This window comes from Rhinoraja longicauda, chromosome 7 (assembly GCF_053455715.1).
Source record: "Rhinoraja longicauda isolate Sanriku21f chromosome 7, sRhiLon1.1, whole genome shotgun sequence".
NCBI lineage: Eukaryota > Metazoa > Chordata > Chondrichthyes > Rajiformes > Arhynchobatidae > Rhinoraja > Rhinoraja longicauda.
In genome coordinates, this window is record NC_135959.1 from 4998495 (window position 1) to 5011303 (window position 12809).

At 47.1% G+C, this 12809-nt stretch overlaps 1 protein-coding gene across 11 annotated transcripts in view; it reads right to left on the bottom strand.

Moving 5' to 3' along the window:
- pak1 (p21 protein (Cdc42/Rac)-activated kinase 1) overlaps nt 1–12809 on the bottom strand; it is a 187426-nt gene that overhangs the window by 15368 nt on the left and 159249 nt on the right. For all 11 annotated transcript variants that reach the window (XM_078402023.1, XM_078402016.1, XM_078402027.1 and 8 more), the window contains 5 exons: nt 9794–9971; nt 7552–7615; nt 6405–6453; nt 6177–6289; nt 2011–2128 (listed from right to left, as the gene is read on the bottom strand). In XM_078402023.1, coding sequence (XP_078258149.1) covers nt 2011–2128; nt 6177–6289; nt 6405–6453; nt 7552–7615; nt 9794–9971 — 522 coding nt within the window. The remainder of the gene's footprint in view (nt 1–2010; nt 2129–6176; nt 6290–6404; nt 6454–7551; nt 7616–9793; nt 9972–12809) is intronic.

Genomic DNA, 12809 nt, shown 5'->3' on the forward strand with positions numbered 1-12809 from the left:
TGCACAGGAGGGAACATTTTAAACCTGTACGTCTTCGCAGTGTGGGAAAAATCCACGTGGTCGCGGGGAGAACGTACAAACACCACACAGACATCGCCCGAGGTCAGGATTGAACCCGGGCCTCTGGCGCTGTCTGGCAGTAACTACCGCTGCGCCCTTTTATCTATGTAGAGTGTTATGCTGCTGCAAGTAAGACATTCATCGATTTGCTGTTGGTACATTTGACAATTAAATACTTTGGACTCCTGGTGCTCGCCCCACTGAGTTCCTTCATGAGGTCATAAAGAATAGGAGTAGAATTAGGCCACTCGGCCCATCAAGTCTACTCCGCTGTTCAATCATGGCTGATGCATCTCTCCCTCCCAACCCCATTCTCCTGCCTTCTCCCCATAACTTCTGGCACCTGTACTAATCAAGAATCTATCACTCCCTGCTTTAAAAATATCCACTGACGGCCTCCACAGCCTTCTGTGGCAAAGAATTCCACAGATTCACCGTCCTCTGACTAAAGAGATTTCTCCTCATCTCCTTCCTAAAAGAACATCCTTTAATTCTGTGGCTGTGACCTCTGGTCCTAGACTCTCCCACTAGTGGAAGCATCCTCTTCACATCCACTCTATCCAAGACTTTCACTATTCTGTAACGTTTCAATGAGGTCCCCCCTCATTCTTCTAAACTCCAGCGAGTACAGGCCCAGTGCGTCAAACGCTCATCATAGGTTAACCTACTCATTCCTGAGATAGTTCCTGTAAACCTTCTCTGGACCCTCTCCAGAGCCAGCACATCCTCCCTCAGATATGGTGCCCAAAATTGCACACAATATTCCAAATGCGGCCTTACCAGCGCTTTAGAGCCTCAACATTACATCACTGTTTTTGTATACAAGCCCTCTTGAAATAAATGCTAGCATTGAGTTTACTTTCTTTACTCCCGATTCAACTTGCAGATTAACCTTTTGGGAATCCTGCACCAGCAATCCCAAGTTCCTTTGTCCGATTTCTGGATTCTCACATCATTTAGAAAATAGTCTACGCCTTTATTCCTGCTACCAAAATGCATGACACCACACTGCATTTGCTACGCTATATTCCATCTGACAGTTCTTGCTATTGAGGGCATGCAGGAATTACTAGGTTAATTCCCGGAATGGCGGGACTGTCATATGTTGAAAGACTGGAGCGACTAAGCTTGTATACACTGGAATTTAGAAGGATGAGAGGGGATCTTATTGAAACATATAAGATTATTAAGAAGGGTCTCGACCCGAAATGTCACCCATTCCTTCTCTCCTGAGATGCTGCCTGACCTGCTGAGTTACTCCAACATTTTGTGAATAAATCGATTTATACCAGCATCTGCAGTTATTTTCTTATACTATAGATTATTAAGGAGTTGGACACGTTAGAGGCAGGAAACATGTTCCCAATGTTGGGGGAGTCCAGAACCAGGGGCCACAGTTTAAGAATAATACGTAGGCCATTTAGAACGGAGATGAGGAAAAACTTTTTCAGTCAGAGAGTTGTGAATCTGTGGAATTCTCTGCCTCAGAAGGCAGTGGAGTCCAGTTCTCTGAATGCATTCAAGAGAGAGCTACATAGAGCTCTTAAGGATAGCGGAGTCAGGAGGTATGGGGAGAAGGCAGGAACGGGGTACTGATTGAGAATGATCAGCCATGATCATATTGAATGGTGGTGCTGGCTCAAAGGGCCGAATGACCTACACCTGCACCTATTGTCTTCCGACTCTCCCAACCTGCTTTCTCTACACCATCTGCCCCTCCACCTATTTTCTTTCGTATCATCCGCAAACTTTGCCACAAAGCCTTTAACCCCCTTGTCCATTCATTAGGATTAATACTGAAAAGCCTTCAGTCCAGTTTTGTGTGTGATATTTGCACTCTTTAGTTTCCACCCATTTGTAGCACATTGACCACGTTTCAGAAGCTCACCTGCGCTGGAGGTCGCCTAGTTATGGAGTCATGGAATCTTTGGCTTCACCCTGAAGACTCACCTCTCTACACACTGCGGCTATTTGTCCTTCATCCATGCACGTCTCCGTGACCACGTCGGTCAGCGATCCACCTGCCAGGTACTCCATAACCACCCATAACTCATCCCCCACGAGGTAACTAGAGGGAAGCAAAGCCAAGTGAATGGTCTTAAAAATCTTCACAGACAACATGGATTTTATGTCCTTTACTTTAGATAGTTAGGTTTAGTTTAGAGATACAGCGCGGAAACAGGCCCTTTCAGCCCACCGGGTCCATGCCGACCGGCGATCCCCGCACGTTGACACTATCCTACACCCACTAGGGACAATTTTTACATTTACCCAGCCAATTAACCTACAAACCTGCACGTCTTTGGAGTGTGGGAGGAAACCGAAGATCTCGGAGAAAACCCACGCAGCTCGCGGGGGGGGAACGTACAAACTCCGTAACAGACAGCCCCCGTAGTCGGGATGGAACCCGGGTCTCTGGCGCTGCATTTGCTGTAAGACAGCAACTCTACCGCTGCGCCACCGTGCCGATACCTTGTAGAGATACAGCACAGAGACAGGCCCTTCGGCCCACAGAGTCCACGCTGACTGTCGATCATCCGTACACCAGCGCTACCCTACACTCTAGGGACAATTTTACTGAAGTCAATTCACCTACAAACCTGCATGTCTTTGGAGTGTGGTAAGAAATCAGAGCGCCCGCGAAAAAAAACCCACGCGGTCGTAGGGAGAAGGTGCAAACTCTGTAAGAGGGTGCGCCGAGATGGAAGGGCAGGCAGGCCTGGCTCGCCGCCATGAGAAGATAAAACTGTTTGACTAACTTTTTGTTACTTTGTCGGCGCCAGATACGTGGCGGCTCATGTACTGCCGAGGTGAGGTCTGCTATGTGATTTTACCGGGTTGTATACAAAATCAAAGCATTTCACTGTACATGTGACCATAAAGTATGAGGGTAGACACAAAACGCTGGAGTAACTCAGCGGGTCAGGCAGCATCTCTGGAGAGAAGGAACGGGTGACGTTTCGGGTCGAGGCCCTTCTTCAGACTCGACCTGAAATGTCACGTATTCCTTCTCTCCAGAGATGCTGCCTGACCCGCTGAGTTACTCCAGCATTTTGTGTCTACCTTCGATTTTAACCAGCATCTGCAGTTTGTGTAGGAAAATTGCTGGTACAAATTGAAGACTTCTTCGATTTCAGATAGTTCCTCTGTCCCTCTCTTTCCCCTCCCCCTTCCCAGTTCTCCACCTGTCTTCCTGTCTCCGACTACATCCTATCTTTGTCCCGTCCCCCCCTCCGCTGACATCAGTCTGAAGAAGGGTCTCGACCTGAAACGTCACCCATTCCTTCTCTCCTGAAATGCTGCCTGACCCGCTGAGTTACTCCAGCATTTTGTGGTAGCATCTGCAGTTTTTTTCCTACTAAGTATCATTGAATTGAATTATTGGGAGCACCTGCAGTTGGGATCGAAGCCAGATCTCTGGCGCAGTCAGGCAGCAACTCTACCACTGCGTCGGCCCTCAGTTCTGTCACTCGAGGTCAGAAGTTTATCACCCTCACCAAGGGAGGGAATTAGAAGGGGCACAAAATGCTGGAGTAACTCAGCAGGTCAGGCAGCATCTCTGGGAAACATGGAAAGGTGGCATTTCGGGGTTGGCACCCTCGTTCAGAAATTAGAAGAAACCCTTTCAAAAAGATGGTTTCTTGGACAGAGAATATCAGCAGGAAACACTGCTGGATGCTGGAACCACGATGGTTTTTCCAATGGTGATGCATTTGTAGTAAATATTTTTTCACGGGCTGGGGATAGCAAGGGTTGTGGGTCTAAATGGATAACACGTCAAGCTGACAGCTCGAACAAGCAAAGTGGACCAAAAAGCTCCCTTTAATAATGTAAAATGTTATGTGTAGGAAGGAACTGTAGATGCTGGTTTAAACCAAAGATTGACACAAAAAAGATAGAGTACCTCAGCGGGTCAGGCAGCATCTCTAGAGAGAAGGAACGGGCGACGTTTCGGGTCGAGACCCTTCTTCAGACAAAATGTTATGTTTTTAATAGATGACAAAGCTTAATAATTATAAACCCGTAGCTTGCTTCCATTAAAAACCGTTTAAAAAAAAAAATGAAGCGTGTAGATATTATTTCAATATGTAATTCATTATCTTTGTTTCCTTATTTGACGCTCACAGCCAAGAGCACAAATCTGTTCGATGCACAAGCCAAGGACGATGCAGTGTGTTATCTGGATGTGGTCCATCCGTTCCCCCAGACACCCAGCCGTGCCCTGGCCGAACCCTCACACTCTTCACACGCAAAGGCCTCTGCCGCCAACAGCCGCAACATCCAGATGGGAGAAAGGAGCAGAGATGGGCTCCATCCAGTACAAATAGCACTGGGAGATGGGGGGGCATCAAGCTAACATTCAGGCAGTAGGAACAAGGAAATGCAGATGCTGGTTGACGAAAGGACTCAAAGTGCTGGAGTAACCCAGCGGGGTCAGGCAGCATCCCTGGAGATCACGTGTAGGTGATGTTTTGGTTCGGGACCGACCAATGGAGGCAGAGATTTCATTTAACTTGAAGGTAGACACAAAATGCTGGAGTAACCCACCGGGTCAGGCAGCATCTCGGGAGAGAAGGAATGGGTGACGTTTAGGGTTGAGACCCTTCTTCAGTCTTTCATTCCTTCTTTCCTGAGTTGCTGCCTGACCCGCTGAGTTACTCCAGCATTTTGTGTCCACCTTCGATTTAAACCAACATCTGCAGTTCTTTCCCACTCCTTTCATTTAGCTTTCCTGTTCCGAACCATCTGTACTCTTCTATGTTTTTTTATTGATTGATTTTGGTCACCATGTTATAGGAGGAATGTTGTTAAGCATGAAGCATGCGTTCAGGAATGATTTACCAATATGTTGCCAGGATTCGTGGGTCTGAGCTATAGGGAGAGGTTGAGCAGGCTGGGTCTCTATTCATTGGAGCACAGGAGGATGAGGGGTGATCCGACAGAGGTGTACAAAATCATGAGAGGCATAGATCATTGCTATTGAGGGCATGCAGCGTAGGTTTACTAGGTTAAGAATATAATTTTTTTGGTCAGAGTATGGGGAATCGAGAACCAGAGGACCTAGGTTTAAGGTGAGGGGGGAAAGATTTAATGGGACCCTGAGAGGCAACTGTTTTTACAGAAAGGGCAGTGGGTGTATGGAACAAGCTGCCGGAGAAGGTAATTGAGGCGTGTACTATCGCAATGTTTAGGAAACATTTAGACAGATATATGGATAGGGTAAGTTTAGAAGGGATATAGGCCAAAAACAGGCAGGTGGGACTAGTGTACATGGGGCATGTTGGTCAGTATGGGCAAGTTGGGCCTAAGGGCCTGCTTCCACACTGTTATGACTATGATTGATTGAAACATACAGCATGGAAAAACCGAGCCCACACCAACCATCAATCACACGTTCGCACTAGTTCGATGTTATCTCACTTTTGCATCCTCTCCCTGCACACCGAGGACAAATTAACCTACAAACCCGTACATCTTTGGGATGTGGGCTGAAACCAGAGCACCTGGGGGAAGCCCACGTGGTCACAGGGAGAACGTGCAAACTCTACACGGTTAGCACCCGAAGTCAGGATGGAACTTCTGATGACTCTGGTGCTTTGAGGCAGTAGCTCTATCGTTGCACCACTGTGCCGCTTTATGTTTTATTCAGACTCTTAATTGTGGGCGAGTTGGGCCAACGTTGGGCGAGTCCAGAACCAGGTGCCACAGTCTTAGAATAAAGGGGAGGCCATTTAAAACTGAGGTGAGAAGGAACATTTTCACACAGAGTTGTGAATTTGTGGAATTCTCTGCCACAGAGGGCAGTGGAGGCCAAATCACTGGATGGATTTAAGAGAGAGTTGGATAGAGCTCTAGGGGCTCGTGGAATCAAGGGATATGGGGAGAAGGCAGGCACGGGTTACTGATGGTGGATGATCAGCCATGATCACAATGAATGGCGGTGCTGGCTCGAAGGACCGAATGGCCTCCTCCTGCACCTATTTTCTATGTTTCTAATTACTAGCCCATAGGCAAGTTCCAGGCAAAGATGCATCATATCATTACCACATATTGCAGAGAAGTCAATATACCCAAGCATACGACACAAGAAATTAATTTTCAGACTGGTTACTCACCTGTCTAAATAATTAACAATATTTGGATTTTTATTTTCCCTCATAACCAGAATTTCATTAATAATCAATTCTTTCTTGGGCTGCTGTTGTAAATTCATCTGTTTGATTGCAACCTGGGAATAATATAATAAAACGCTTATTAAAGAAAAATCTCTGAACGAAGCAGGTGGGCTTCAAAATCTGTGGGACACATTCACACTGGAGATGTGTTTTATTTTTTTAACTTACCTCCTGACCTGTGGCCACATCAATGGCTGTGTACACTGTGCCAGATGCCCTGTTGGTGAAGAACATATAGTCTTGGTTTAGTTTAGACATACAGAGTGAAACAAGTCCTACGGCCCACCGAGTCCACGCCAACTACTGATCACCAGTTCACACTAGCCCAATGTCAAAGGGCGGCATGGTGGCGCAGCGGTAGAGTTGCTGCCTTACAGCGAATGCAGCGCCGGAGACTCGGGTTCGACCCTGACTACGGGCGCTGTCTGTATGGAGTTTGTACATTCTCCCCGTGACCCGCGTGGGTTTTCTCCGAGATCTTCGGTTTCCTCCCGCACTCCAAAGACGTACAGGTTTGTAGGTTAATTGGCTGGGCAAATGTAAAAATTGTCCCTAGTGGGTGTAGGATAGTGTTAGTGTGCGGGGATCGCTGGGCGGCGCGGACCCGGTGGGCCGAAGGGCCTGTTTCTGGATTGTATCTCTAAATCTAAATGTTATTCCACTTTCTCAACCCCTTCCCGAAGCACCTCGGGCAAATTAGAGGCCAACTGATCGACAAACCGCGTGCCTTTGGGATATGGGAGGAAGCCGGAGCACCTGGAGGTAACCCACATGGTCACGGGGGGAAACGTGCAAACTCCGTACAGGCAGAACCCGAGGTCAGTAACAAGATTGAATCAGTGGGCGAAATACAGTAAGAATATCCTTCCTCAAATTTGGAGACCAAAACTGCACACAGTACTCCAGGTGCAGTCTCATAAGGGGTAGGCCATTTAGAACTGAGATGAGGAAAAACTTTTTCAGTCAGAGAATTGTGAATCTGTGGAATTCTCTGCCTCAGAAGGCAGTGGAGGCCAATTCTCTGAATGCATTCAAGAGAGAGCTAGATAGAACTCTTAAGGATAGTGGAGTCAGGGGGTATGGGGAGAAGGCAGGAACGGGGTACTGATTGAGAATGATCAGCCATGATCACATTGAATGGCGGTGCTGGCTCGACGGGACGAATGGCCTCCTCCTGCACCTATTGTCTATTGTTTATTATCAGAAGCTCTAGTCCCACAAAGAGCATGCAGGCCAACGCCAAGACAGGAATACAAAGCAAGTTAAAACACAATAAATTACAGATTTTCCCAACATCACATAATGCTTTACTAACCCCTGTCCAATCTTCTCAAATCTCGAGTACTTCTTCTTTGGATCACCCACGGTTACTATGCTTCCTGTGAGAACAGCAAACAAGGGAAAGGATTAGTTGATTTGTATTTGTTTTTAATTAACACGGTAAACTTCTAAAAAGGTCTAGGTTTTGGTGTATTACTGTCACATGTACCGAGGCTTTGTGAAAAGTTTTGTTTTACATAGAAACATAGAAAATAGGTGCAGGAAGAGGCCATTTGGCCCCTCGAGCCAGCTCCGCCATTCATTGTGATCATGGCTGATCATCAACAATCGGTAACCCGTGCCTGCCTTCTCCCCATACCCCTTGATTCCGCTAGCCCCAAGAGCTCTATCTAACTCTCTTTTAAATTCATCCAGTGAATTGCCCTCCACTGCCCTCTGTGGCAGAGAATTCCACAAATTCACAACTCTCTGGGTGAAAAGTCTTTGCATGTTTTCTAATCGTATCAGATAAAACCCGATACATAATACTAGTTATATCCTACACACTAGAGACAATTTACAAAAGCCAATTAACCTACAAATCTGCATGTCTTTGGAACGTAGAAGGAAACTGGAGCATCCGGAGAAAACCCATGCGATCAGAGGGAAAACGTACAAACTCCGTACGGACAGCACTCCTAGTCACGATCGAACCCGGGTCTCAGGCGCTGTGAGGTGGCAGCTCTACCGCTGTGCCACTGAGAATTTTTCCAAACTACCCATGGGCTTCGCTGAGTAAGTTTGTTATTTTCATTCTGAATTACTACCTAGTTTTCTACCGTTGAGTCCATGTTCACTAGCATGTGACTGTGGCTGGCCAAGCACGTTCTATGTGGTAGCCTTCTAGTACACGAGTCTCTGCCTCGATAAGGCAACCAGTATCATCAGAGACCCTATAGTCTTCACCCTACTATAGTTATTCAACCAGACGCAACTAAATTTAAGGCAGCTCTTCTCCAAGAAGCCCTTCTTGCTTAAGTCCATACTCTGCTTAAATTCCAGTTTAAATTCCATTTGGAATATTTTGGAGGACCAAGAACCAAGAACCCACCCCACCCTGGCTTCTCGGGAAGCAGGTAGAGAAGCCTGAAAACTAATGTCCAGGATCAGGAACAGCTTTTTCCCAACAGCCATCAGGCTGTTAAACACAACAACCCCCAAATTAGCTGCAAACTAAGATGAGACTTGGGGGCCACCGGTTTTGTTTGTTTTATGTGTGTTTATGCATGTATGTATGCATGCATGTATACACACACACAGACATACATATATACATACGCACACATGTACATATATATCTTGTATCTTGTGGTCATCACTTCCGAAGAGTCCACCAAGGACTATACTGGAAGTATCCTATACCCAGTAGGGACAATTTTTAACACTATCCTACACCCACTAGGGACTTTTTTAAAACATTTACCAAGCCAATTAACCTCCAAACCTGTGCGTCTTTGGAGTGTGGGAGGAAACCGAAGTTCTCGGAGAAAACCCACGCAGGTCACGCAGGGAGAACGTACAAACTCCGTACAGACAGCACCCGTAGTCAGGATCGAACCCGCGTCTCCAGCGCTGCAGGCTTGTATACACTGGAATTTAGAAGGATGAGAGGAGATCTTATCGAAACGTATAAGATTATTAAGGGGTTGGACACGTTAGAGGCAGGAAACATGTTCCCAATGTTGCGGGAGTCCAGAACCAGGGGCCACAGTTTAAGAATAAGGGGTAGGCCATTTAGAACTGAGATGAGGAAAAACTTTTTCAGTCAGAGAGTTGTAAATCTGTGGAATTCTCTGCCTCAGAAGGCAGTGGAGGCCAATTCTCTGAATGCATTCAAGAGAGAGCTAGATAGAGCTCTTAAGGATAGCGGAGTCAGGGGGTATGGGGGGAAGGCAGGAACGGGGTACTGATTGAGAATGATCAGCCATGATCACATTGAATGGCGGTGCTGGCTCGAAGGGCCGAATGGCCTCTTCCTGCACCTATTGTCTATTCGCTGAAAGGCAGCAACTCTACCGCTGCGCCACCGTGATATATATATATACACACACGCGTATTGTTGCACTTATTATGATTGTGCTTAATATGATTTTACCGGGTTGTATGCAAAACAAAGAGTTTCACTGTACTGAGGTACATGTGACAATAAAGTATCATTGAATCAGAGCAGTTGAAGACCCGTTGTCCAACTTGCTTCCCATCTTCCAACAGACAGAATCAATGGCACAGTTACGTACTCAATTTTTCCAATATCTCCTCATCCGTCATTTTGGTCTTCTTCCTCTGTTTCTCGGCGTTCCTGGTTAAGGTGTTTGAAGGGGTTGTGCTGTTTTCGGAGGGCGAGGAGATGGGGGAGGTAGCTGCATCTTTGGTGGGAGGGAGAGGAATGGGATCGATCACAGACCGTGTGTACATCTGCGTGGGAAGGAAAAAAATATAAGCACGTCAGAGGTTCGTAAGTCACAGGAGCAGAATTAGGCCATTCGGCCCATCGAGTCTACGCCGCCATTTTTAGTAATGGCGGATCCATCGTTCCCTCTCAACCCGCCTCCTGCCCACTTCCCGTAGCCTTTGACACCCACACTAATCAAGACTCTGTCAATCTCCACTTTAAAAGTCAAGTCAAGTCAAGTTTATTTGTCACATACACATACACGATGTGCAGTGAAATGAAAGTGGCAATGCCTGCGGATTGTGCAAAAAAAAAATTTCAGTATATAAATTAAAACTAATACAGAAAATAAAATTTAGTCCCTGTAGTTATAAAAGTTGCTGGGGTGGTAGGGGTGCCTCATAATGTTGCTGGCTCTGGATCTGCACCTCCTGATGTATAGGTCCTGCAGGGGGGCGAGTGTGGTTCCCATGGTGCGTTCTGCCGAACGCTCTACTCTCTGCAGGGCCATCCTGTCCTGGGCAGAGCTGTTCCCAAACCAGACTGTGATGTTGCTGGACAGGATGCTCTCTACAGCCCCAGAGTAGAAGCACTGAAGGATCCTCAGAGACGCTCTGAATTTCCTCAGCTGTCTAAGGTGGTAAAGGCGCTGCTTTGCCTTACCCACCAGTGCGGCAATGTGTGTTGTCCATGTCAGATCCTCTTTGATGTGGACTCGCAGGTATTTAAAGCTGCTCACCCTATCCACAGTAGACCCAATGACGGCCCCTGTAGCTGTCTATGGCAATGAATTCCACAGATTCACCACTCTGGCTATAGAAATCCTTCCTCATCTCCATTCTAAAGGTACATCTTTTTATTCTGAGGCTGTGCCCTCTGGTCGTAGACTATCCCACTAGTGGAGGCATCCTCTCCACATCCACTCTATCCAAGCCTTCCACTTAGGGTTGCCAACTGTCCCGTATTAGCCGGGACATCCCGTATTTGCCGCTAAATTCCCGTATTTTGGGCTAAAATGTCTCATGATCTCCCAACTTCTACACTCAATTCTCCGACTGATGAAAGCCAACATGCCTAGCCTTCTTGACCACTCTATCTCCCCATGACGCCACTTTCAAGGAACCATGTGCCAGTCTCCTCCGCTCCAAGAAATAATGCCCTCGCCTGTCCAAGCACTCTCTGTACCCCAGGCTCTCGGGTCTTGGCAACATCCTTGTCAATCGTCCACGCAAATCAGAACCAAATCCTTTGTTCTCTCTCCATACATTCTACAAGAGCAGCCGCTTCCAGCATCATCTGCTTTTGTTTGCTTTTGTGTAGTATCTACATAATAGACAATAGGTGCAGGAGGAGGCCATTCGGCACCTTCGAACCAGCACCGCCATTCAATGCGAGCATGGCTGATCATTCTCAATCAGTACCCCGTTCCTGCCTTCTCCCCATACCCCCTGACTCCGCTATCCTTAAGAGCTCTATCTAGCTCTCTCTTGAATGCGTTCAGAGAATTGGCCTCCAATGCCTTTTGAGGCAGAGAATTCCACAGATTTACAACTCTCTGACTGAAAAGGTTTTTCCACAGTTTGGCTTTTGTATCAAATAAACTTTTCAATTTGTGTAGGAAAAAAAACTGCAGATGCTGGTTAAAAATCGAAGGTAGACATAAAAAGCTGGAGTAACTGAGCGGGTCAGGCAGCATCTCGGGAGAGAAGGAATGGGTGGCGTTTCAGGTCGAGACCATCAACTTTTCAGTTTGTTGGCACATTTGTGGATGCGTCATCATAGTCAACCGTAAGTGCATATTATTTCTGATTCTTGAAGTTCACTGCCAGAAAAATGATCAAATTGTATTGCAGATTAATCTTGTTAACTTTGCTTACGTGCACAAGATCCGCTTCGAGGGAATTAAGTGGTTGGAGGACGTCCAGAAATAACATACTGTGGTGGCACGGTGGCGGCAGCGGTAGAGTTGCTGCCTCACAGCGCCAGAGACCCGGGGTCGATCCTGACTACGGGTGCTGTCAGTACGGAGTTTGTACATTCTCCCCTGCGACCTCGTGGGTTTTCCATGGGGGCTCTGGTTTTCTCCCACACTCCAAAGACGTGCAGGTTTGTAGGTTAGTTGGCTTCGGTAAAAATTGTAAATTGTCCCTCGTTTGCACCAGTGTAACGGGGATCGCTGGTCGGCGTGGAATCGGTGGGACGAAGGCCGTGTTTCCGCGATGTATCCCTAAACTAAACTAAACTGGAGTAATGCTGGAGTAACTCAGCGTGAACGGGCAACATCTCTGGAGAGAAGGAATGGGCGACATTTCGGGTCGTGATTCTTCTTCAGACAAACTCATCTGCAAAAAACTTGGTAACAGCCCAATTTAATTAACGGCACGAGAATTCTTAATAACGGTTATAGATGAAAAGATACTCATGAGATAATGACCACTTAATATCATTATTTACGATGATTTATTGCTTGCTGGCAGGACTGTGTAAAGGCCAATTCTTCAAATATGGAGCAATTGTGCTAAGGCATAGCATGTCACGTGGCGGCGCCTAACGGCAGCGGCTGACTAGCAGTCTGTCCGTCTTTTTTTTGTTGAGTGTCGGTGTTGGGATGATTTTTATATATATTTTTTTTGGTTGTGTATGTGTGGGAGGGGTTGGTGGTGTGTGGGGGGTGGGTGTGGGTGGGTGGGTGTGGGGAACTTTTCTCTTCCTCACGGCGCGGGGTGCGGCTCGGCTGCGGGGCCTAACATCCCCCGGTGCGGCTCGGCCGCTGGACTTTACATCCCGGTGCGGCTTGGCCGCTGGACATTACATCCCGGTGCGGCTTGGCCGCTGGACTTTACATCCCGGTGCGGCTTGGC